At 32.3% G+C, this 26,730-nt stretch overlaps 1 protein-coding gene across 1 annotated transcript in view; it reads left to right on the top strand.

Annotated features, from left to right (window-relative positions):
* Positions 1-2,203: 2,203 nt before the first annotated feature.
* LOC129226629 (protein phosphatase methylesterase 1-like) overlaps positions 2,204-26,730 on the top strand; it is a 50,256-nt gene continuing 25,729 nt past the window's right edge. The window contains exons 1-7 of the mRNA XM_054861259.1: positions 2,204-2,349; positions 3,312-3,411; positions 10,044-10,136; positions 13,134-13,191; positions 15,152-15,203; positions 16,819-16,890; positions 26,615-26,700. Coding sequence (XP_054717234.1) covers positions 2,285-2,349; positions 3,312-3,411; positions 10,044-10,136; positions 13,134-13,191; positions 15,152-15,203; positions 16,819-16,890; positions 26,615-26,700 — 526 coding nt within the window. The 5' untranslated portion in view covers positions 2,204-2,284. The remainder of the gene's footprint in view (positions 2,350-3,311; positions 3,412-10,043; positions 10,137-13,133; positions 13,192-15,151; positions 15,204-16,818; positions 16,891-26,614; positions 26,701-26,730) is intronic.

Below are 26,730 nucleotides of genomic sequence, written 5' to 3'. Positions count from 1 at the left end.
CTAGTTCCAGATTCCAGAGAAAGGTTTTTAACAGAAAAGACCTCTGAAGGTTTGACGTTTCTAATGTCACCCCTACACGCGATTACGCCACGCCGTCTCCACGAAGGCATTTCTGAGTGTTACGATTGGCGGACAAATGTCTTGCTTTTAGTTACACAATAAACTTGTGTGGTCGACGAATAGGCATAACCCCTGAGAGTAGAATACTATTTTGGTTTTTACCCGTCAGCCTAGAAAAAGGGGAAATGTGCTGAATGTGTATTCAGAAGTTCGTTTCAAAATCAAACACTTAAAATACATACCAATGGGACTTAGTGTTGTAATAAAATCTTTCTCTCTATTTTAATTTTTTTATCATTTCGGCACCCTATGTAAATCTACTTTGCTGAGAATTTTTTATTGATGAATCAATTTTATAAATATGTCCACTGTGCACTGTCCAAAGCTATCATCTTTATTAATGTAATTGTGTTTTTAAACTGAGACTTTCCGTGGGTTTCTATATAGTTTATTGAATAACTATTTTGAAAAAAATATTTGAATCTTACATCTCGGCTGCTCACAGGTAATCTTCATGTGTGATACACAGCTTCATAGAAATTTCTAAATAATATTTTAAGATTGAATTATCTTTTTAAAATTTATAGTATAAACACTAATTAGAACTCATGATTTGCATTGTAAGTTTGTTAAAATGGGAAAATATAAAAATGTGCACATTTCCATTTAACTTTTATCAAAGATATAGTGAACTTCAAATTCACTCTAAAAGTAAAAATTGCTGATTCTAGCTGAAATTGCCGACTGAGTACAGGAAGGCGGCGCCCATTGGGAGGTCCCAGTGGCCTCCCTAAAAGTCCTTATTCGGCCAGATTTGTCTGATTAGTCGGCAAATTTTAAGACATTATTGCATTTTTTTAAATTCCTGAATGTCCCTTCTCATGTGTGAATTGCATATCCGTATTTTATCATTCGGAAAATTGAGAATTTTCCCCAAGAATTTAAGTTCGGGGTGTCCCTGGATACAGTGTCGGCAAAATAATACTTTGTTCAAGTTAATGTCGGTAAATTGAGAATACTGTGCAATTAGCAGTCGGCGAATTGATTATGTCTTTCAGGTGGGCTCTCAGATGAATAGTCGTCAGTACGCAAAATATACATGTTTTTTGGTTTTTCCTTTTTCAATAAAAGGTGAAAACGTGCACATGGTCAAGCTACATACTACTTTACTCCAAGGTTTTGAATACAGAATCAACTGAAAAAGCAAAAGCGCCGACTCTAGCTGAATTTTCGGAGTGGACGCTTATTGTCTCGGCAAAATGAGCAGTCGCAAACTAAGCAATCGGCATAGTGTGAGCAATGTAAAACTGAAAGTAAACGGAGATCCCATTCATTATTTTCTCTCACGCAAAGTATGAAAAGGTTAGATGTATAACTTTGTATGAATATGCTAACTTTTTTTAAAAAATTTCTGTCAATTAAAGTTTTGAAATTCCGAAACATTGAAAATGCCGACTTATGAACTGATTTTGCCGACTGGATGAAATCACTGGGAGGGTGAGACACCACCCTCACCCCCCCTATGGCGACGGTCCTGAACTTAGCCACGCCTTCTCGAACACAGAGCTCCATTTTACGCGGGGATGATTGGTAAACACATCCACGCGTTTCTAAATGAGACAACCAGACAAATTTAACTAGGTGTGCATTTTAATGCGCAATGTCCGTTACATCACTTGCTTCACTTGTCTATTGCCGTCTTAGGAATTCTTACATTTTAAAAACTGCTGCTTTTACAACAAAATGCTATGATCCGAATATCTATTCGTCGCTAATTTCATGCCGCTGCGAAGTTTGTTAATCCAAAGTTTTCTTCTATTTCCCCTTTCGCTATTTCCAACAATCAACTCCCTTTTTAATTGAAACTAACATTATTTTGAAAAGCTCGAGAATGCCATTGAGGGAGACATGAATTTCTGTTTCTGAAAGTAATTTAAGACACATAGAATGCGTTAATGTTAATAAATACCCATAACAAACTGCCTATGTTTAGCTTATGCCCTAGTTTAGCTTATGGGGATATTCTGGTGGAAACAGCCACGTGTCTCCGGCAACCCCATGACGTCAGCCCATTAAGAAATGGTTAAAATTGTCTTCGCCGATTTCTTACACAGTTTGTTTTTGAAGTATGGCAACGAAACAACTGTCCTGTCGTTTTGAAGTCTGATGTTTACGATTGGATTTTAAGCAATGTACACTTAAATTTAAAAAGTTTATCACTATCATGTCGGCTCTTCAAAAGGAAATTTTGAAGAATAAGTTACCGCCTATGTATTCAGGATCTACCGGGTGCGTTAATACTGCTTTTTGTTACTTGTTTATTTTCAGTCACTTTGCTTTCGGCTTATTTTATTCATCTCAGCAAGCTTTCTTACGTTTTGATTCGAATTTAGTGGTCTTGAATGCAGTTGACTTTCAGAAATGTGTTTGTTTACTCATTTCGAGTCTTTTTCATTCTTTTAGCTGCTCAGATATTTAACTGAGAGTAAAATTAATGACTTTGCGACTGATGCTACCGCAATCACCATTTTATATTTTACGCTACTTCAATTAAAAAATAATTTTTTGAAAACTTTAAGAATGGGAAATTGAAAGAAAATGGGAAAAGTATTAATATGTCTTGGAAATTATAATGCAGATATCATTATTTTAAAATTTAGAATTTTAAAAAGTCCCGGGTTCATACCCCTCCCGCCTACTTTAAAAGGATATTCCTATAATTGAAGCATTTTTTTTTCTTTTTTGAAAGCTATTTCCCATCATCAAATCAGTTTATACGATGTATAACTGTTTGTGTAAATAAATTTCAGAATCAAATTATGACTAAAGACTGCTATTTACATTTTTCAAGTAGTATTAGAGCTGGTGGCTTTTATTTTAAATCCCCCCCCTCCACACCTCCTCGAAGAATTTGTTAGCTCACAACTCATTAAAGCACATGGTTGAAGCTTAACAAATGAAATATGATCTATAGCAACACAATACATTGTTTCTTTGTTTCTGACCAGCAAGTAATGTTTAATGCAATGTAGTATGACAGGAGATGTTTAAAATACTGATAAAATGTCATCAATAGGCAATTACAGACAATCCATAGATTTTATGATTTATTTTAACAAAAATTTGCTTTAACTGTCCAGTAGATTTAAAGAAATAAATACTCACAGACTTCAAAATGAAAAATGAAGAAAATTTTTACGCAAGTTTTTGTGCAGTTCTTAACATTGAGATATACTCTTTTTTATTTTCAGGTTGGCAGCTCGAAAAATAAATCGCAGACGTGATTATACACCTGTTTCATGGGACAAATATTTTGATACGTATCGTGATGTAAAAATCTCAGATGGAAGTGTATCCTTTTATTCAGTATTCATGCTTCTTTTCAGTTTTTGAAATTTCTAAAAGAATAAATATAAATGCCAGTATGGAAATCATGACCAGCAGCATGCCCTGGGCTCAGTTAGGCAAGCCTAATCAATTTATTAGTCTAAAATAAAGATCAAAAAGCCCCTTTAAAACCAGGGCTGCAGAATTGGAAGGAAAATGGCCGACTCCGACTCCTGGATTTTGAATCTTCTGGCTTTCTTATTTATTACTTTTTTAATTTCCCCACATCATGCGAAAGTGAAAAAACCTCTAAACAGCGTTTGAAATATTCATTTTTATGAAATTTTCGAGTTGTATTTTACTATAAACCTATATGCATACAGCATTAGAAATTCAATTTGATGGTCAAAGTTTCCAATAGTTGCAATTTTTAAAGTGAGATGGTTACTAAATACTATTTTTTAAAAAATTAAAAAGGATTAATTTGCTTCCCTTTTAACATTTAACAAATAGATGGTGATCAAATTGTGCGTTTTCAATTTTTGAAAGCTGTAGCTTCAGAAAAAAAAGTCTTCTTGCTTAGTCCAAAACCTTTTCTTGAGAAGTTTGCGCCTCGGAAGGCTCCCATCTGGTATGTAACACCTCACAAAAGTTTATTAAAAACATATAAATACTTTAATTCTGAAAATTTCCCCCAATAAATCTTAAATTATATTCCATCTATAAAATTTCAACAGTAAAAGGGCTCTCCATATTTCAGGGATCGTCTGAGTACATGTACGGTCTGGAGCAAATTTTGCACAAAATGCTGCGGTATACAGCTTTGAACGAATAGCTTTTACTATACCTATAATTTCTTCTTTGCTTAGTTTTTAATAAAAAAAATTTCAGCTGTTTAAGAATTAACTTTAAAATATGAAGATTTTAAGATTAACTGCAATTATTGAACATTATATCTAAGTAATCATCCTACTTATTTGATTTCATACTTTTTAGTGAAAACCAAGCTTATAGAAATAATCTTTAGATTTAAAAATCATTAGATATAATTTACCACATCTTTTGAATTCCTGCTTTCTTGCTGGAACTTAGTTGAATTTTCTGAACACCCTCAAACGTTTCCACTTGCGGTATGGGCCCCGATTTGATCAAGGGATATTCCATTTACTATTTTGTAACTGAGATCGAAGTAACAAATATGCTATTATTACAAAAAAGGAAGTATTGTTTTTGCAAAAAAATTTCACTCAAAAATCGGCTTTAATTTCCATTTTGCTCACCCCTGAATGAATGTTGAGGTTTTTTCTTCAACCTGACCACACGTGGATAAGTGGCTAAGACATATAGACCCCGAAAAAATCCATTTTGACAATCCCCCAGTTAATAATAACAAGTTTTCTCGTGACGTGCGTATGTATTTCGCATAACTCAAGAAACGTATGTCCTAGAAAGTTGAAATTTGGTATGTAGTCTCCTAGTAGGGTCTAGTTGTGCACCTCCCCTTTTGGTTGCATTCAGGTATTTCTAAAAAGGTGTTTTGCACCTTTTTTGGGGGAAATTATTGTTAGTTTCAATGCAAACTCAAGTGGTGTTATAATTTGGCGGACACTTGGTGATATATCGCCAGTTTTTTGGTCGCCAACTTGGCGATTTTTTAATATTTTTTTTAAGATCTGGTTTTAATTTGGCCACTGTTGGTGATGTTTAGAGAGTAAACTATTGAGTCACATTAAAATTGCCAATAATGGGGAAATAACATTAAATTGGTGTAAAAAGAAGTCATGTGATGCACACATCAGCTCGTTTTTACTTGAAAGTGATAACTTAGAAAATGTGTGGCAACAAAATCGTTTGCTGACAATTGCTATTAGTTAAAGATAGTTACAAAACAAAGGGGATGGCATGGTAGCTATTACAGAAAGTTTGGTAGCCAGTTGTTTTCTTATTAGTAGATCTTTATACTTTTAATCAAACCATTTGGTTGCCAGTTTTTTAAATAATGCAAGGAGAGTCATTGAAAATTGAAGGAAAAAAAAAAAGCCTGGAGTCAGCATGTTTTTCAACAACTCTGAATCTTTAACCCCAAAATCAATCTGACTCCGACTCCACAGCCCTGTTCAAAACTATTAACCCCATTACAAGAACCATCTACTTTTGGCAATCTATTTCAAGAACCTACAATCTTAGCTGTAGTTTTTCATAGTTTCAAGATTTGGGTGAAATTTCAAAGCTTAAAACAATGTTCCCTGTTTTTATTATCTGTACAAAAATTCAACTCGCCTACATCTTCCATTTCGAGAAATTTAAATCTAGACCATGTGTCCTTTCCTCTGACTCGCATTTGTTCAAAATTGTACATATTAAGCTTTTTAAGCCTGAAATCATAATCTCAATATGGAAATCCATTTACTAATATAGTAGCCCTCCCTTTGAACCTTTTTCAATAAGTAATTAAAATATTTCCAAAACTGAACAACTTAGGGTCAGCTGGGGTGGAATAGGTAGTTTATTAATGTTTCGAGTTACAGAAAAGAAAAATAATTAAAAAAATAAATGAATAAAAACACTCATGTTTTTTACAATAGTTATACTTTATTTTGTGTCAAAAAAAAAAAAAAAAAAACAATGTAAACAGTCGGTTTTGTGGCAGCCGTCTTGTAAGTTAGGGGAAAATGGTAGTGAATAGGCCAATTTTTAATTTATGTACTTTTTTTTAGCTCAAAATTGGCTCTTTAGTTACTTTACTTATTTGGTTACATAAAAAAGTCATAGAAGTTGGATCAGAAAATGTCTATAATGAATGATAATAGAAAATAAAAATATAGAAATTTGTTTGAATGGGCCATTGAAGGCAATGAATGGGCCATTAAATGAATTCAATGAAAACATGTGGAATTGAAAACAAAACAATTTCCTCAAAGAAATAAAAATACAAGCAAAAATGTTTATTAATTTCATTAAATTACTTTTAAATTTTATATATATTTTTTAATAATTAGAATTTTAATTGCTTTGGTAAAACTCAATATTATCTGACAAAGTGTGAAAATAATTAAGAATTATTATTTAAATTTTTAAATAGACAAGTAATTTTTTAAGGATGTATTATTTAGATGTACACCAGCCTACAAAAGCAAACAATAGGACATTTACAAAAAATCATATAAAATCAGCAAATTAAAAGCACACGATTCTAATATAACCTATTTATTAAATACTGGATGGAATCACTCATGTCAAATCCAAATGGTGAAATACTGGTAGGTGTGGTCAATAAATGGAAAGTTCATCTTAATCATTTATAGAATTTCATTTATGTTTCTAATAAATAGCTAATATTTCTTGGAGTTTAAATGTGCAAATTTTAGAAACTACTATAAGCCTGTTCTAATAAGACAGTAGTCGAAATCTAAGATAGAAAGGTTTGTCTAATATTAAAGAAAAAAATCTGAAAAATCGAAGAAAAAACCATATTTTGGTGGCCCATTCATAACCATGATATAGTGGCCCATTCAGCCCCACCTATACTTCTAGAATATATTCAAGTTGTTTTAATACACGAAATTGCAAATAACATCAAAATACATCTTAAAATAAGTTTACAGATGTGAAAAGACTTGCTAACACACATATTGGCAGTGAAATAACGGATACTTTTTAACTAGTAGTTATTTTACTGAAAAGGGAAAAAATGACTTTTGAATCAGATTCTTGATCATTCTACTCTCATGAAAAAATGGCTTCTCTCAAACAATTGAAAATTGGATTAGTTTAGTAGGAACAAATAGCTCCATCTGTTAGTTGCATCTAAAATAATTTCATGCAAATACTTTTTCATATTTTGTTAGTGGCCCATTCATTACCACTCTCCCCTATATTGCAAAATTTGAAACTAACTGATATCATTGAAACTTTGTTTTCAGGATTTTGTTTGAATTTAGGTAATATTGTTCTGATTAGAGACGTACCGAGTACTCGGTAACTACTCGGTACTCGGCCTACTCGGCCAATTTGCCGAGTACTCGGTACTCGGCCAAATTCTGATCAGATACTCGGCCAATACCGAGTAGTTGCAAAAAATTGAATATTATCCAAGACAGATACTAAAATTTATAAAAAAAAGAGCAAGCATTATATTCCGTAATCATTTACAGTTAAAATTTATAAGTCAAATTTAAATTTTAAGAATAATGAAGTTTGTGGAATAAATCTTTATTTTAATGTCCCCAAAGTTAATAAAACTTATTTATTAAAAACTATGCAAAAAAGGTATGTATAGAAAATATGGAATTTTTATATTAAAAATTGATTTTTGCTACAAACAAAAATTAGTTATAAAAAATATAAATTACCTTTGCTTAAAAAATAAAAGGAAATAAAACAACATTAAAAGCACACTGCAGGAACACTGCAGACACGTGTTTTGGCATTACAAGGAATTTCTTTTTCAATGCACAAAATGGGAGCTCGTGGATTTAAAGGCATCCGACAAAAGTCGGATTTTTTTGTCGTATGTCTTTACATTCTTTAGCTCACATGTTATGCACTGAAAAAGACGTTCCTTGTAACGGGGGGTCAGAAACGTGTCTGCAGTGTTCCTGCACATTTGTTTTATCTGCTAATAAAAATTATGTTTGGCGGACTAGAACTATAATTGATTGATATATAGTGAAACCCCTCCTAATGGGCACCCCTCTTATGCGGACAGTTTTTAATTCCCCAGTTCCAATGCAAATAACATTATTAAACCCCTGTCCTGTGGACACCTCTCTATTGTGGACAAAAAAAAATTGTCCTGTTAGTGTCTGCATTAGAGGGATTTCACTGTAATTTGTTTTAATTCCAACTTGATTAATCATACCTTTTATTTATTTATTTTGAATTTTAAAAATAATTTTTTTGTAAAATTTTTGACACAAACAAAATTGTTTATATAATGCGTAATTAAATTTCAGCAGGAATTTAGTTTTAAAAACTATTATATGGACAAGGAGGTTTATACTACTATTCCAATAAGTTCAAAATTCATCACATGTGTGTCGGTGGTTCTTCTTAAAACATAATTGGTACTTGGTAACTCGGCCGAGTAGTGAAAGGCCGAGTACTCGGTAACTCGGTACTCGGCCGAGTAGTGAAAGGCCGAGTACTCGGTACTCGGCTACTCGGCCAAAGTGCTACTCGGTACGTCTCTAGTTCTGATTGCTGTTATTTTCAAAAAAGGAAGTCTCCTTTTGTCAACTGTAAAAATCAGAAAAGAAAAATTCTATAGATTTTAAGAAATGTGTTAAAATTTTTTAAGTGGGGTGGAATGGGTATAATATTAGGCTTAATGACATAGGCTGTCGAATTAACATTTTTTCTCATTCAAAGTTATTCTCTGAAGTAAGTTGTTCATTTTATCAAAAGTTTTATACTCTGAAATCCTTATGTTATGGAGTTGCTTATGGTTGTACTAAATCTGGTTGGATGGAAGACACAATCTTTAAAGAATGGTTCAAACTTTTCGCAAAGCATCTGAAAAGACATGCAAGCCAACTCACCTACGAAACTGTAAAGCATGCTATCACCTATTGATAATGAAATTATCATTACCTACCGCCTAATACAAGTCATACCATGCAACCACTAGACAACGCCAGAGCTGACTAAATAAATTGAAAACCAGTCTGATCAAACTCCCATTCCACTAAGCTTATGTTCAAGTACAATATCTACAGGAGATTGGGTGCTAGTTGAATACAGTGTTAAGAAATTTAAAAAGTATTTTATTGCTCAGGTTCTAGAATCTTTTTATACTTGTGCTTATGTTGTAAAAATTCTTTAGAAGTCTTTGATGGGAGATTTTTCCTCCTTCCCCAATAATGCGAAAATGGAGATTGAAGAAGAACAGATCATCAAAACCTAAGTCAACCAATCCTCAATAATCATGGACATTGTTACCTTTAATTGCAGTGAAATTACAGACTACTTTGTTCAGTAGATTTTTGTGAAAAAGTAATACATAAATTCATATTTTCACTCTTAAATTTAATTTAAAAGAATACTACCCATTTCATCCCACCCCATGGGGTGGAATGGGTATAAAAACAGACTTTGAAATAATAGCTTTTTCACTAAATAAAATTATTTCAGTATTAATAATTGGATATGTGAAGTGTACTGTTGCAATGTAAAAACTCAGTTGAGGATTTTTAATAGTTGGATATAAAATTTGAATAGTTTGATAATCATTTCAAAAATACCGGTTTTTATACCCATTCCACCCCACCTGACCCTACTAAAAAAATGGTCTAACTAAACTTCTGTATAAAGCTAAAAGAACTTCTTTAGTATTATAATTCCTGAAATATTTATTCTTTTAATTCAGTGTCTTAAAACTTAATTACCATAGCATTAGTTAATAGATCTCTCCATGTAAAATTAATTTTAAAATGACATATACAATTTTGCAAATCTAGTTGATAGTTTTGTGTTTAGAGTTTGAAAAATGATTATAATTGTGTGTCACAATATTAATTAGTCTCATGTTAAAGCTGATGAAGTAAAAGTTTTTATTTTCAAAATGTTTTCTGCATTATTTTCCAAGTTACTATTTTTGTGTCCAGTTTTCTACTGAAATGTACCGTTACTTAAACTGAACCTTAACTTCTTCTAAGACGTTCCGTGTCTACCTGAAGGGTAGTTCTGGACCCTTGCTTTTGTTGTTGCATGGTGGGGGCTACAGTGGACTAACATGGGCTCTTCTATCGGTAATAATGTACACATGTTGTTGTCCTTAATATGGGGGCATTTTGTTTACTGTTTATTTGTTTTTAGCTTGATTTTAGATTGTTGCACTTATAAATTTCCCATTTCATTTCAATTAATATTTTAGCAGACTATGAATGTGCTTCATTTTTAAGTGTCAAAGATTACTTACTGTTTCACTTTACAGAGATGCCCCCTCCCCAAGAGCAATGGCTTGCCCTGGGGCTAACGAGAGGCTTGTCACCCTACTCCGAAACTAGGGGTCTGACCATTGGAAGGGCCCCGCTGGAAATCAGAGTACAGTACACTCTAGATATCTCGAAAACCTTGATATGACAAAAGATTATTTTCCCCCTTGATTTTGGGCATTGATCTAATGCTATTTTTCATTCTTTTGTCGAAGTGTTTTCAATCAAAACCTTGTTGTGTCGAATATTATTTGAAGTCAAATTTAATTTTTCCGGAAAAACCAGTTTATTTTCTTGAAACAACTCAAGGAATGTTTCCTAAAATTTCTCACACCCTTCATTATTTCTATCAGGGGTTAGGAATGATTCAGAGAAGCTTATCTACTGTCACTTTCATTCTAGAGTCTGGATGTGTCCGAAAATGTATGTCCTGATTTGACCAAAAAAAACCTACTTAAAACATAATATCAGAGTTGGTTTTAAAAAGTTTTTTTTTTAAACAAAACAAAAAAAACCCTGTTTTTTTACACCCTTTTTAAACCAGGTTTTTTTGGTTTAAACTGGGTTTATTTAGTTTAAACACTATTTGTAAGAAAAACAATTTTATTTTAGAAAAATGAAGATTTAATCAATTAATTATTAAGGAATGCTTAATGTTCATATTTGTACCTAATTTCTTTGTAATTAATTAAATAATTACAGTAAAGAACCAATTATCCGGGAAGTTCGGCATCATCGCTATCCCGGATATCTGAATTTCCCGGTTTTCTGGATCGCTAAAAAGTGCTGTTGGCCGATTGTTTGTAAAACTTAAATTACTATAATAAATAGTTATGCATATTAAAATAAGATGAAAACTGTTCAGAAATGCTTATAAATATTGAAATATTAAAAAAGAATAGTGAACGAATAATTTAAACACCAAAAAACTTAAGTTATTCATAATACCTGAGACCCTCACATTCTGTGTTTGCGATTGCGGTAGTTATTGATAACTAAGCTTTTGCATTTCGTTAGTATCAACAGAAATTTGATTTACGAGTTCTTGCAGCCTAATTAATCTTGCGCGTAATGAATTTCTAGATTTCACGATCGACTAATTATCCGGAAAATTTGCGAATCTGGTTTTCGGCGTTTCCCACACTTTTGCAACGTCACTTATGCCAAACGCCTTTAATTAGAGGCCATTCAATAAAATACTGCATTAGAATGCGACAATATTCATTTCCTTAGCTTTCAATTAGAATAAAACACTAAAATTTCAGACTTACGAATGTACTTTTTTATTCAAGAAAATATTTGGGATGTTTTGCCCCTCATAAAGGACAACCATTTGAAGTTAGTGTTTGCAAACATTTTCTTGAGTTTTCGGTGAGTAATATGGTGTTTATTAAGAAATCGTTCATATTCTTTTTGGTAATTCAGAAAAAATGCCTCATTTTTCGAAAATTACCAAAATGACGTATTTTTAAAAAATGGAAGGAAAATCGGGAAAAAGTTACCGGTTTTCTGGTTTCCCGGTTTTCTGGTTTCCCAGTTTTTTGGTTCCCGGATTAAAGGTTCTGCACTGTAATAGAAAAATCTTGTAACTTCATTTCCTCATACGTAGAGATTTCTATAGGGGAATATCGTTTGAAAATCTTTAACTATTATAAAAAATACAGTACATAGTAAATAGGCCTTGGTGTAAATACTCAAAGAAATAATTTACTCTGATAGTTCAGACATTATTAATTACAAATAACCAAGAATTCTTGTAAGTTTTAAATTTCCTCTTTATCATAGCTAGCTATGATAAATAAAAACGTAAATGACAGTAGCTCCCTCCCTGAGCCATGAAGCTCCCCTCCCCCTTCTCTTAGTAGGCACCGCTTGCTGTTTTATGTGCAGTAGCAAATTGTTAATTTTTTCTGCTTTGAAAAAATGTATAGCTCTACTAGCAACAACCTTTGTCTTCTAAAGTTTTCCTCAATATTTCCAAACTTTTCTGAATACGCAAGAGTTTAAATATACTTACTTCTATGTATAATATATATTAACTACAATATTCAAATTCTCTATTACTTTCGTTATTGATTATCTTTTCTATGCTTTGGATGTTTTTTTTATTTCTATGCAATTTCTGTAGTTGAAGGAAGGGGGGAGGGGGAACCAATCCTCAAATTATTTGGTGTTTATTGTAAAAACAGTGCAAATGTAATGTAAATTGGTTTCTAAGCACCCCCTTTTTTGGGGGTTAGTCTTCTCAAACCCCAAGGTAAGTCCCCTGAACTATTTTTTCCCAACTACAGCATTGGTTCTAAGCATAGCAGCCTAGCCATTTTTCTAGAGAAGCTTTCTTAATGGTTTAACATTCAAGTTTGGATAAAATCTAATTGCCATTGAGAATTTATTGTTTCAATATTCTTTTTTTCAAATGGTTATATTTTATTTATATTTTAGTGATACATCTGCATTTAAAAAAAGGTTTATATTTATAAATTTTAGAGTTTGGAAAAATTTGTATGTATGGTTTTGTGTGTGTGTATTTTTTTCTTTTGTAAAGAAAAGATGTATTACTAAGATTTTAAATTAAACTAATTTTAAATAGAAACAAATTTCAAAAGAAAAAAAAAACTGTGTTAAAAGAAAAAAAAAAAGAATCCTTGTTCGTGTTTATTTGTTTGATTGCATCAGACAAACTTTGAAAAGATGCTTAAACTTTTTTAAAAACTTTTAATATGTTTTTTTCCTTTGTATTTGAAACTTTAAAAAGATGCTTAATTCTTTTTAAAAACTTTTAATATGTTTTTTTTTTCTTTGTATTTATAGACAAGTATCCATCAGTTAGTTGAATGCCAAATTGCTGCTTTAGATTTAAGAGGACATGGTAAGATTATTTGTTATTTCATATACTGTCAACTCTTTCAAGTCCACAGCTTTTTGTCGATTTTAGAGTTTGAATCTCAAGGTCCCTGATTTTTTTGTACAAACTTGGTATTGCTCTTTGTTTACCAAAATATTTTCATAGAAACAATCAATTATGTATAATAAGAAAACTATTGTTTTTATAAGATTATTTTTAAAGTAAGTGTTATATGTATTTTGTTTATTGCACTTTGTTTTTGACTGTCTATTTATTTTTGCTTTAGGTTTATGTTAATTATATATGTTTTCGTTTTTCAATATCACTATACAGTCAGGTTACCAGAATTTGTTTCTCTCAGAAGGATGTGGTTTAATTTTAATTTTGGAAGGAGATATCATTAGTTTTAGTCCTTTTCTATGGTATTAAAAAAAAAAAAAAAAAAAAAAAAAAAACTGCTCCTATGCTACACTCTTGTCACCTATATAACTGTTCAATTTTCTAAATATCTGTATGAATACGGCCAAATAAAACAGATGGTGAAGTAAGTTTGTAAAATTGCTGATTAATAAAAAATATTGAAAAAACAATCCCAAAAAGTTTCAAAGCCTATCTAAAATAATAGTAAGATGAGGTGAAAATTATGTTAGCTTTTTAATGCACATTATATTTATTTTAATTAAACCTTGAAATATAATCTTTAAAATAATCTTTTTTTTTTTTTTTTTTGACTATTTAACATTCTTAGTGCTATTTTCATCTTAATTTTTTTTAGTCAACAGATTTACCTTCAAATCCATTCTTTGCATGGAAAATCTGCTGCAGATTTTAGAGAACTGCAAATTGTAGGTTGGTGGATTTAAGAGTTGACTGCTGACATGGAGTTGTTGAATGTTCTTTTCTATTAATTGTGAAGTATAATTACAGTTATTGTCTGTTAGCTTCATGAAATGTTATCAATCTGAAATTTTCATCTCTCTTTCTTTCTTTTTTGTTATGTATATAATATATAAATTAAAACTTGGTATTGGAATTTATGATGCTAAATGTTAAGAAGTCAAACTGCTTGTCTGTTAATGTTTGGCTGAAGAGTAACCAGAGATTAATTTGCTAATATTAAATGGCAAACTCAACACTGTTACTGCCCAAATTAAAAAAAAAAAATTATAAACTTCTGACCCGAAGCAGCAGTCACCTAAAAGCAGGGAAAATTTATAAATTTTCTGAATGTTAAACATTCGAATTTAGACTATGCGCTAGCAGAATTCATAGTAATCCAGCTCCTATAATTAATCCTCATTTTACTTTCTGACTATTTACATGTGAATATAAATTGAGAAGAAATGAAGTTTGAAATTTTTTTTGAAGCTGTTTGTAACAGTGCTCACGGTCCCTTTTATGCTCTGAGTTCTTTCATTCAAAAATTCCCAGAAGTCAATTTTGTAAAATTTTATAACATCCTGCCACTATTTCTTGAAACATATAATATTTCAGTCCACACTTACATATTCCAGTCGAGGGTGAAACCGGCCTGGACCATAATACTGAAAAGTACTACATAAATACAAAACTAAAGTAGCCTAAAAAGAGTTTTTGATACTGATCTCGACTCAACCCCAAACTTCTGGCCTTTGTCCGGGAGATTGTGCCAGATACATATATACATAATAAACTAAAAAATACAGTAAAATCCCTCTAATGCAGACACTAGCGGGACAATTTTTTTTGTCTGCAATAGAGGGGTGTCCTCAGGACAGGGGTTTAATGTTATTTGTCTTGGAACTGGGGAATTAAAAATTGTCTGCATAAGAGGGGTGTCTGTTAGGCAGGGTTTTACTGTAATTACATAATTTTTCAGGTTTAGTTAATTTATCTTTTTCCAAAATGGAAGCATGTTTGAACATTTGAGTTCAGTAAACAGTTTGAACTATATTGTATAACACTGTTTTCTACTATGTAACGTATCTTTTTCTCTTTTGAACAGGGGAGACACACTCTTCCAATGATGAGGATCTGTCTGCCATCAGATTATCAAGGTTTGTATAGTTTCATTTTGTAGTGCTGACAACTTGTGTGTTTTTTCTGTGCAATATACAAATTATTTGATGGTATGATTCAACTGCTTCTGGTTGGGGTGGGGGGTGGGGGCATTATTACAATGAAGTGGTCAAAGTATGGTGTCACGGTACAATTTCGAGTTTTGGGGCAAATTTTTTGAAATATAAGTACCCAAGATGAAGTTTTAAGCAATATTTGATCATTTAAGGCAGTGCTTCTCTACCTTTTCACTACTGAAGACCACTTGGTACCCTTTGAAATCCTAAGCGGGCTATGTATGACAGAAATAATATTTTCACAAATAATAAGAAAAAACACCAGTAGTGGCCACTTCAAGGTTTAAAACGCACTAGTAGTTGCCACAGTGAAGTATATTTTTAAACTGTGGGTCTACATTATTAATAACCTCTCTTGAAACTCCAGCATGTTACAGCCCAACTCTTCCTTAATCGTCCCATTTTATAAAAATGCCACAATTTCAATGTTTTCCATTTTTAACCCATTTTTCCCCAAACCTCAAATTTGATCCAGTACTAGCCACTCCAAAATCTGAAAATTTCAGCATTGGCCATCTGACATTCTCCCATCCGAAGAATTAACATTACTTACTTTAAATTCGAATAACTGATGAATAAAATTTATTCAATATGATAGTTATATTAAGTACCAACAAAAAATCACATTACTATTGTTCATTTCTTTCTTCAAAGAACAAAAGTAAACTTGAAGTGGCCACTTCTGAAGCACTGGCCACTACTGGTGTTATACCTTAACACTGAAAAACATAAATCTTCAAAATACTTCTGACATTATTCTTGCTGATTCTTATAAAGAAGTACTTCCTCGATCCAAATATGACCATAGTTTTCCCCATCAGGTCACACTTTTTGTAAATGCCCCCCTCCCCATTGTTTTCAGTTTTTGACAGTTTTATAGCTATTAGTTTTCTTTGAAGAGGAAGAGAGGTTTGAATTAACCATTAACACTCTTCTGAGAGGCTAGAGATGTGAATAGTTCAAAAGCATGAACATTTGTAACAAGTTAGGAGACTCATCTGGGTATTTCTCCCTAAAATATTTTTAAAAATCACCAAAAATGATCTTTTTTTTTCTTCTAGAGGTTTGTGTTACAATTTTTTTAATTTGCCCCACTATATCTGAAAGAGGTGGATGTCATGGGGGGGGGGGTGTCCTTTTGGATTCAGGGGTTCATTTTGCATAAGAAACAGCAAGAAAAGTGTCCAAAGAATTTGGGAGGAGAGGGGGAGGGGTTGTCTCTTTGGACGTATCCAAAGGGGAGCAAGGGAGGGCAGCTACCCCTCTTCCAAAATAAAGAAAAGATGAAAATGTCCCCCCTTTCCCTCAAAAAAAAAAAAAAAAAAGATCAATTGATGTTTGTTTTACTTTCTAAACTTTTTGATGAGTTTGACTCAAATAACTTAATGACTGAGTTTGAAAATTTATGTCTCGTTTGAGAGCTTATTGGAATAAAAAGTTAGAGGTTTTTAGTTGAATTCAATATTTTTAACATTTCTAAGCTCGAACAATTTCAGCATTACCAATTTCTTAATGTTTTTCTGTGTCTTTATGTTAGTGATGTTGGAGAGGTTTTCAACACTTTATATGGGGATGAAGATCAGCCATCTGTGATTTTGATTGGACATAGGTAATTCATTAAATTATTTATTGTTACTTAAAGGTTTTATCAAAATTAGTTGTTATTCAAGCTCAAAATGTTCACTACATATATTTAATTTAGTTATGTAGCCTGTCTTGTGGGCTCAAAAAACAACAGTAACCACAGATTAACATAGTTTTTTTTTCATGATGCTACCAGCCAGGGTTAATTAGTTTTAGCCACATATGTTTAAATTGTGGTTTAAACTAAATGGTGATTTTTTTATTTATTTTGTATATATATATCTTACTACTATTATATATGCGAAAGTTTGTCTGGATGTATGGATGTTTGTTACTCTTTCACGCAAAAACTACTGAACGGATTTTGATGAAACTTTACATTAATATAGCTTATGCATCAGAATAACACATAGGGTAGTTTTCGTCCCGTTATGGGGGGCAAAACCCCCTTAGGGGGCAATAAAATACAATTTTTGTATAAATTCTCTAATATTGGGATGAAAAAATACTTGCACATATTTACATTATATGTCCATCGAAAGCTCTGATTTTTCTGCTGAAGATGGCACCTGTTCAAAATTTCTAAGTAGAATAAAAAACGAGTTATGAGCTTTTTAGTTCCATGTTCGAAGGCTTTCCTCAACTCAATACGGTATTTAGTGTATCATCTCAACTCCCTGTCAATAGCGACAATTGTTGTTACTATCTTTGCTTTTCGTGACTGTTCAAGGCTTTTCTCAAGTCAACTCTCAAAGTAAGATTTTTGCACAAAATTGGCAAATAATACATGATTTGGCTGATCATTTTGCACTTAAACGGAACTTTAATGTAATTAATGGTTTTTATTATTATTTATGCTGATTGAACACTTACTCATTATCCAATCAACCAGCAGATCGCCAAAATTTTTGCAGAAAGATTTCCGTAGCTGATGCATTTGGCAGTTTTTTCAACGTCGCTGTTTTTGAAGCCGAAGACTACGTCATAATGTTTCTCAGCTTTCACCATGTAAACAAAATATTGCCAATCAAAGAATTTTCAAAAAAAACTTTTTTTACTGTGTTAAATAATCCAGCAACTAAATTAGGCAAATCTATAAACAGCACAAAAACTTCCATTAATTTTCCTTTTTGAACAATTTCAAACAATCACCAAATTTTACTACTTATTTTGGAAACATTTCGGATGAAACTGTTAATCGCCATTTTATGGTGACCGAAAGTATCTCAGCATCTGGCGACGATATCTCTGTAACGAAAATTAATATCATATCATTTTACGAAGTAGGAAAAGAAGGGGGGAGCATCATCGAAGGTACTCCAAAACGACTCTCGCAAATTCGGTAAAATCGCACCAAGAGCCCACAATGATTGAAATTTCCCAATATAACCAAAGCAAGTATAAGTGGATTACGAGCGCAGCTACTTTTTTTAATCACTTCGAACTTCATTAGCCATACAGAGAAGGTTTTAGGCTCCATGTTAAAAAAAAAGTATTAACAGATTAAACTTTTTAAACATGAGAAGATTTATTTCATGTTTTGGAAATTTGTATATGCTTAAATATAGTGCTTTCGTTTCTAAATCATTACGATTTTGTTCTTTATACTTATTGCTATTTTAGTTTTATGGGTAAGGAAGAAACTCGATTTTTAATCGCGTCAAAAAGATGTTTTTTTTTAAAAAATTCTTTCACTTAAAACGGAAAACAAAAGCAAGTAATGATTTTTTCTCATAATTATTACTGACCCAGGCAACGCTGGGTATTTTTTCTAGTATATATATATATATATATATATATATATATATATATATATATATATATATATATATATATATATATATATTAAAAACGTATTAAATAGGAAAAAATTAGAGTACCATAAACCAGAAGCCCAAAGAAGCGCAAAGCAGCCAGACATATAAACCAGGTAAATATAAACATCAATAAAACAATAAACAGACAAGGTTGCAACACAGATAAATGACAGAGATGAAGCCAGTACTCTTCAGCAGTGGAAACTTCATCCTATGGTCGAAAGACCAAAAATTTTAATACTAAAACTAAGAATAGGATGTCCAATTCCGAAAAAGTCAACATTCAGGAATACATTGGGCAAAAGCACCACATGTAAAAAATGAATGCAGATTTTTGGAATTAGGACCTAAAACTGAGCACTGGGGTTTCGTCTCGGACATTAGAAGCCAAGGATATCAATAATGTCCCTCCACCGCACCGCCAGCAAAAATAAAAAGTCTTACCCATGTGTCTGGGTGTAAAAGTAAAATCCGCATCCATATGGGTCATTTCCATGCCAGTCGATAAAAATAAAAACAAAATCAAGCCCATAAATATAAAAACTAAATAAATAAGTGTGTCATCCATAGAAACAGTTCCAAAGACATTCCGGGTCGACCGAAAAACTTAATTCACAAAAGCATCATAAACTGGAGTCCAAACATTTGGTTTACTCTGGAAAAAATCATACATGTGGCAAATAAGACGGTTACAGTGAAGCGAAGTGTTGGTTAAAGGCAATACTAGAGAAAATATTATTTACGAGATTATTTGGGAAATGGTTTTCAAGTACTTTATTTTTTAAGTAGATTAATTTCTTGGTTGATTGCTGTAACCATGTTGCAGATTCTTTTAAATCTGATGGCTTGCGAAACAATGATGCCAATAAAACTTTTTTACTGAGGCAAGAAGAAAAACTTTGCAGACAGTTAACTTTGAATTGAAATTCACGTCTTTTATCATAAATAGTGGTTTCACAGTTGAAGTCAATATTAATTTTAATGTCAAGGAAGTTAAAAATTTTACCATTAGAACTAGTATTTTTTAATTTGAGGGAGTTATGATAAATATTTTTGCTGAGTTCAGAAAAGTTGCAGTAGTTGATACATAATAAATCATCAATATATCTGCAACCAAAATGTGTAGTACTAGGATTATCAATAGAAAATTTTCTTTCATAAAACAAAAGAAAAAGGTTAGCTGGGGTAGAACTAAAGTTAGCACCCATAGCAATACCATTAATTTGTTGAAAGCAAGAATTGCCATTTTTAAAATAGTTATTAAAGATGCAAAATTTAAAAAGTTTGAGAAAAAAAATTTTGAGATCACTTCAGTCAATACTTCACTCAATATTAACGAGGATTTGTTTCAAAAATAATTTGGTATTAAATTAAAAATTTAATACCAAATTATTTTTAGGGGGGACACCCTAATATTCATTTTATTATTAACTTTTACATTCCGTTGAACAAAACCCAACTTTTTCATGACATAGAACAAAACTTAAACTTAAATAACAAGTTTTGGAAAAATACAGAATTTAATTATTATAAATTCACATAGCAGTAAATTAAACACCACTTTAAAAAAATTCATACATACTCTTCCGTGCTAAGAAAAGGAGTGGAATCTGCAGTTGAGCTCAAACTGAGATAGTGCGTTTTAAAGTTTGGCTCTTCCATACATTTTTCCCCGATAAAATGACCATAAAGCATTTCATTTATTAAGTAAAATGCGAAATCGAGAACAACTTGGCATGCCGTATAATGCAGGGCAATATGGTACACAGTTTTGGTTTGGGGTTTCTGTTAGAAAGATAAAGAAAAACTAATTTAGTTTTGATTTAGACTTAGACTGGATTGGAAAAACAAAACTCAAAAGCTTTCATTTTCAGACAGTAAAGTTACATTGCAAGGGAAGGAAATCATATTTATTTTTCTTTTAAACAATATCAATTACTTTTGAATGTCAATGATTGCTATTGTGATTTCAAGTTTCAAAGGTAATCTAAAATAGAAAACCTGATTGTTATGAGTAGATACACCTTACCCAATATTATTGGTTGAACTATGATTTGACTTATTTCTCATGTTTGACCAAGAAAGCTTTTGGTTATAAAACAAAAAGGCTATTTTTTCTAACGAAACTTACCTTTATGTGTATTTCTGTCAAGCAGAAAAAGAAGATGCATGGATTGCATACGGTTTTAATGCTTAACCCTTTATATGTTCCAAGAAAAAATAAGAAACCCGATTTTTATTCATAATAAAAAATTATTAAACCAAAACAAAAAACCCGACTGCATAAAAACTAAAAAGAAAAATGTATAAGCCCAGTAGTTTAGAATGTTATTAAGTACTACTGAATAACTACACCGTTGAAATAGTTTTATAACCGTACACAAATAAGACAAATCATAAATTCAAAAGCAGAATAGAAGGATCAACAGTCGGGGCCCATTCCTTTCTGATTCAAGGAACCCCGTAAAATTTGAATGAGCCCCGACTGTTGATCCTTCTATTCTGCTTTTGAATTTATGATTTGTCTTATTTGTGTACGGTTATAAAACTATTTCAACGGTGTAGTTATTCAGTAGTACTTAATAACATTCTAAACTACTGGGCTTATACATTTTTCGTTTTAGTTTTTTTGGTTTTTGCGCAGTCGGGTTTTTTTTGTTTTTATTTAATAATTTTTTATTTGACACTTTTTAGTTAATTTTCATTGACTTAGTTATTATGATTATAAGATGATACATTTCGCAATCTTTTCATTTGATTGAGAGTGTTTGTATTGTGAGGTTTATTAAGTAACTTGCGGTGGTCTAAACTACTGATAATTAGTCCCTATAGGGATCCAACTCGGCTTAAAGCTAAATGTGCTTGACCTTCGGCAAAAATGTGCGAACTTAAGTCAACCACAGCACAGCTATATAAACAGCCTGCTATATAAACATATATATGACGCAAAATCGAAAACGTCATCAACCAAATCTTTCTGGCAAAATTACGAAAACCTGGCAAGAAAGTACACGTTGTGAAATTCAGTCCTGTTAGCAAAAATATGAAATTTTAGTTCTTGAAGACAATTCCCAAAGGTTTAAGAAAGTTCTAGTAACTTAATTCATTGTATTACAAAAATTGAAAATTATCCCACTACCTAACCGGCGGACGAATTGTTCCCCAAAGTAGAAACTCCAACAGAATGATGCGTTTGTTTACACAACGCGATGATGTGAAGTCATTGTTACCGAGTTGAGTAACGTTTTGCTGAGTGCAGGTGAACAACTATTTTAAAAGGTTTCACAGTTAAAATATAAACTGTTGTGTTGTTTCACAGTGATAATTTATGCATGTGATTCGATAAACGTCACATCATCACGTGGTGGAATGGGGAAATGTATTTAAGTGAGTGCACCCAATCAATCAATCCTCTTGTTATTCTTATCTTATCTGTTTTGATACATGTCGCCGTAACTGCAGTTTGGTGGTTACTGGGAGCGGTGTGCTCCAGTTTCTCATCAGTTCCACGTTGTTGAGTGGACTTCATTTTTAGAAAAATGTAGGAAATAAGTTTGTTGTGCCCGGCTAAAAGAGCGGGCAGGTTCCATTGGTCACCTTGAGGCATTTTGGTGGTGAAGGATGAAAAGGTTAAAGATTGTGGAGTTTCTTTCACGGAAGTTGATGTTGTTGGACGTAGGCTTCACAAGACCGTCGAAGGTTCATGCTGGATTGTATTAAAAGATGTCCTGGAGTCTGGCTGGATTGGATGTCCGCGTGTAAGGGTTCTTCACCGGATGTGGCGTTTCTTGGTGTCCGAGAGGTCAAGTCTATGGAAGGTCCAGCATGGCGGCTGGCCACGAGTGGTACGGGCTGCAATCAATTTTCACGTAGGATCCTATGGAAGGATCAGGCCTTCACGTTTTGATATGCCAAGTATTAAAGAGTGAATATCCTGAATGGTATGAACTTCCATCTTGAATATTATCAGGACTACTCTATTTTTAGGCAATGGACTCAAGGTGGGCTATCGTTGACTAGTCCGTTAAGTTTTGGAATTCAACGGTACTGAATTATGAAATGTATTCCTGTAAATGTTCTTGTGGGGGGGGGGGGGGTTTGTTTTCAGTCAAAATGTTTGGGTTTTAAAAGTAGTTTATTTACCCTTGTTGATATTACAAATTTTAAGATATATTTATCGTTATTTGAATAAAATTGTTTTTGACTGTTAAATGTGTTTTTCAATTCCATTTTTCCCCCGAGCAGATCACACCACAATTTCTGTTGGGCTTGCAACAACCCGTTTTAGTTCCTAAACTTCGGGTATTTCATCCACGGTAGTACGCGAGTTCCAACAAGTCCCTTGAATCAAGGCAAAAACAAATGCAACATGTTAGAGATGAAAATCGAATTAGTAGACTTTCTTTCTTTTGGTGCTTATTGCACGGGTTTAGTTTGATGAGGACTACAATCTGAGTGTCTTGCCTTCGTTATGCATAATATATTTTTTATAACAGTACAGAATACATATAACGAACACATGAAAGAATTTACATCAGAAAGAGGCGAAAGTACATCTGGAGCGAGGGTGTCTTGACCCACCGCCTCAAGTGGGAGAAGCAATCGCTTAGACCACTTGGCCATTGAAACCCCAATTAGTAGATTTTGTAAACAAAAAAATTCAGACAGCAAAAACTACCTGCATTTGTCGCACGTAGGTAGCGTGCAACACAGTGTGCAACACCCAACGTGCGTCGATGCAGAACTGACAAAATATGGCAACAAGTTGTTAATATGGTGAATTTTTATTACTGTCACGTGTTTAGTGACACTCCCAAGATTAAGACAAATCGATTGACGTAAGAATTAACAAAATTGGACAAGGTGTTTAACCCCTAGAACGCCACATAGGAATGGACATACATACATAGACTTATAAACATATTACCCTCCTTTGCGTCGCGCACGCGCAGTCGGGTAGGAAAATCAAACTTTCCATTTTCTCCAATTTTTCCAAAAAAAAAGCAGTTTTTTTCCCCCACCACTTCAAAATTTCGGAAATTTTACTTCTCTAAGCTTGTTGTTTTTAATATTTGTGTTGAGAGACTAATTTTTGTCATCATTGTTACAAATCGTTTAGATTCATTCACTCAAGCACATTTTTGCATTAAAAAACATTTTTTTTTGTGCATGAAATGACGTTTATTCAGAAAACACACCTATATAGATGAACTTAAGTAGCAAAACTTCATCTAAATACCAAATTTCCAGATTACTAATTCCCATCATTTAAAATTGATAAGAAATAAAAGTACCATATTGATACAGTGGTAAATATAATCTTTATGATAAGTGTACCAGTGCAAATCGGCCATAATAACTATATCTTTATTACCGCATCCTAATACCATTTCTTTTTCATGGATGTGCTTCATACTGCTAAATCTAAGAAATCACCAGTCATAATGTAAGAGGTGTGAATTTCCTCTCCATTTTCATTCCATTTGCAGAAACAAAAGACCCAACAAGTAGGGTCCTCATGCAAATCTTAATTGCCAAAAACATAATTTGAATTCAAGATGTAAAAATTCAAATGAATGCTAGGTGCTGGATGCCAGATGTTTTTATTAATTTATATTTTGAGCAACCAAATCCCTCCCTCCCCCATATGTTTTCACATATTTTAAACATATTAGTAAATGTAAAATGTATAATCCAATTTATGCAAAGCTTTAAAAATAAACAATGGATTAATAAAATCTGAAAATTATTTTTTTGATTGTTATGCAAGTTTTCCAGGTAGTTATTTTATTTATTTTTAAATTAATCATAAGAATTTAATTGCTCATTACTCTCACATGACCACAGTTGATGTCCCTTTGGGTCTCTGATCCCCCTCTGTGTGGTGGTGTCCATGTCTTACACACACATGCTCTGCACCATTCAGGAGAATGGGCATGCTTGCGGAAGTTTTTTGTGCGCTGGATGCCGTTTTTGTTTAAAGAGGATTGTGTAAAGAGTTGGGCAGGTGTGTTGAGCAGGTAGAGTATTAACTAAGTTGATTCTGGGAGACATTAGCCAATTATAGAAACAAGAAACCCAATTAGTAGGATCCTATCAGAACTTTTTATTGTAAAAAACATAATTCAATTCAAAATGTCAGAATTCAAATTGGTGTTTAAAATTTTCAAAAATTTTTATTTGTTATTTTAAAAATTAATACAACATTTCTTATCAATGAAACTGTTCTTATTAGGTACATATATGTACCAGGCAGAAAATTCGAGTAATTTGATGTTTTCATTCTGATGAGTTTTTTTTTTTTTTCCATTCTTTTGTATTTTGCTACTAGTATGAAGCATAAAACAAGGTATTTTAACAGCAAGTAATGTTCTGTAACTGCCTTTTTATTAGAGACGTACCGAGTACTCGGTAACTACTCGGTACTCGGCCTACTCGGCCAATTTGCTGAGTACTCGGTACTCGGCCAAATTCTGATCAGATACTCGGCCAATACCGAGTAGTTGCAAAAAATTGAATATTGTCCAAGACAGATACTAAAATTTATATATATATAAAAAAAAAAGAGCAAACATTATATTCTGCAATTATTTACAATTAAAATTTATAAGTCAAATTTAAATTTTGAGAATAATGAAGTTTGTAATGCTTCAATGGAATAAATCTTTATTTTAATGTCTCCAAAGTTAATAAAACTTATTTATTAAAAATTATGCAAAAAAGGTAAGTATAGAAAATATGGAATTTTTATATTAAAAATGGATTTTTGCTTCAACCAAAAATTAGTTATAAAAAATATAAAAATATCTTTGCTTAAAAAATAAAAGGAAAACGTTAAAAGTACAGTGCATGAATACTGCAGACACATGTTTTGGCGTTACAAGGAATTCTTTTTTCAATGCACAGAATGGGAGCTCGTGGATTTAAAGACAAAACTCGGATTTTTTTGTCGAATGTCTTTACATTCTTTAGCTCACATGTTATGCACTGAAAAAGACGTTCCTTGTAATGGGGGGAGGGGGCAGAAACACGTGTCTGCTGTGTTCCTGCACATTTGTTTTATCTGCTTTTAAGAATTATTTATATTTGGCAGACTAGAACTATAATTGATTGGTATACAGTGAAAACCCTCCAAACGTACACCCCTCAAAGGCAGACACCCTTCTTATGCGGACAATTTTTAATTCCCCAGTTCCAATGCAAATAACATTCTTAAACTCCTGTCCTGCGGACACCTCTCTATTGCGGACAAAAAAAATTGTCCTGTTAGTGTCAGCTTTAGAGGGAGTTTACTGTAATTTGTTTTAATTCCAACTCGATTAATCATACCTTTTATTTATTTTTAATTTTAAAAATAATTTTTTTGTAAAATTTTAGACACAAACAAAATTGTTTATATAATGCGTAATTAAATTTCAGCAGGAATTTAGTTTTAAAAACTATTATATGGACAAGGAGGTCTATACTACTATTCCAATAAGTTCAAAATTCATCACATGTGTGTTGGTGGTGGTTCTTAAAACATAATTGTTACTTGGTAACTCGGCCGAGTAGTGAAAGGCCGAGTACTCGGTAACTCGGTACTCGGCCGAGTAGTGAAAGGCCGAGTACTCGGTACTCGGCTACTCGGCCAAAGTGCTACTCGGTACGTCTCTACTTTTTATCTAGCTATGTCTGCAGTGCACATATCTTACCTTAGTAATTAGTATATCTCTGCAAGAATAAACTGCCATCTTTCATAAAAATTTGCGATTATTTTTTTTATTTTCTCACACAACTTTCAGTTTTTAAAATATAGTGTGTTGGAATGAGAAATTTAATTATGGTTGCCCTGTGCATGTACATTGCTCATTTTATTTCTTTCTTATAATTTTATTTGTATTTATTTGATTTTTTTTTTTTTTAATTTTCATTCATTTATTTATATTTTAGCATGGGTGGTGCTGTTGCTGTTCATACTGTATATAGAGATTTAATACCTTCTGCAATAGGTTTAGTTGTGATTGATGTAGTGGAAGGTAAGTAAAATCATTTTTTTAAATTATGTT

The sequence above is a fragment of the Uloborus diversus genome, chromosome 7 (assembly GCF_026930045.1).
Source record: "Uloborus diversus isolate 005 chromosome 7, Udiv.v.3.1, whole genome shotgun sequence".
Taxonomy (NCBI): domain Eukaryota; kingdom Metazoa; phylum Arthropoda; class Arachnida; order Araneae; family Uloboridae; genus Uloborus; species Uloborus diversus.
Note: the sequence above shows the minus strand (reverse complement) of the source record. Positions and strands in the feature narration are given on the sequence as shown.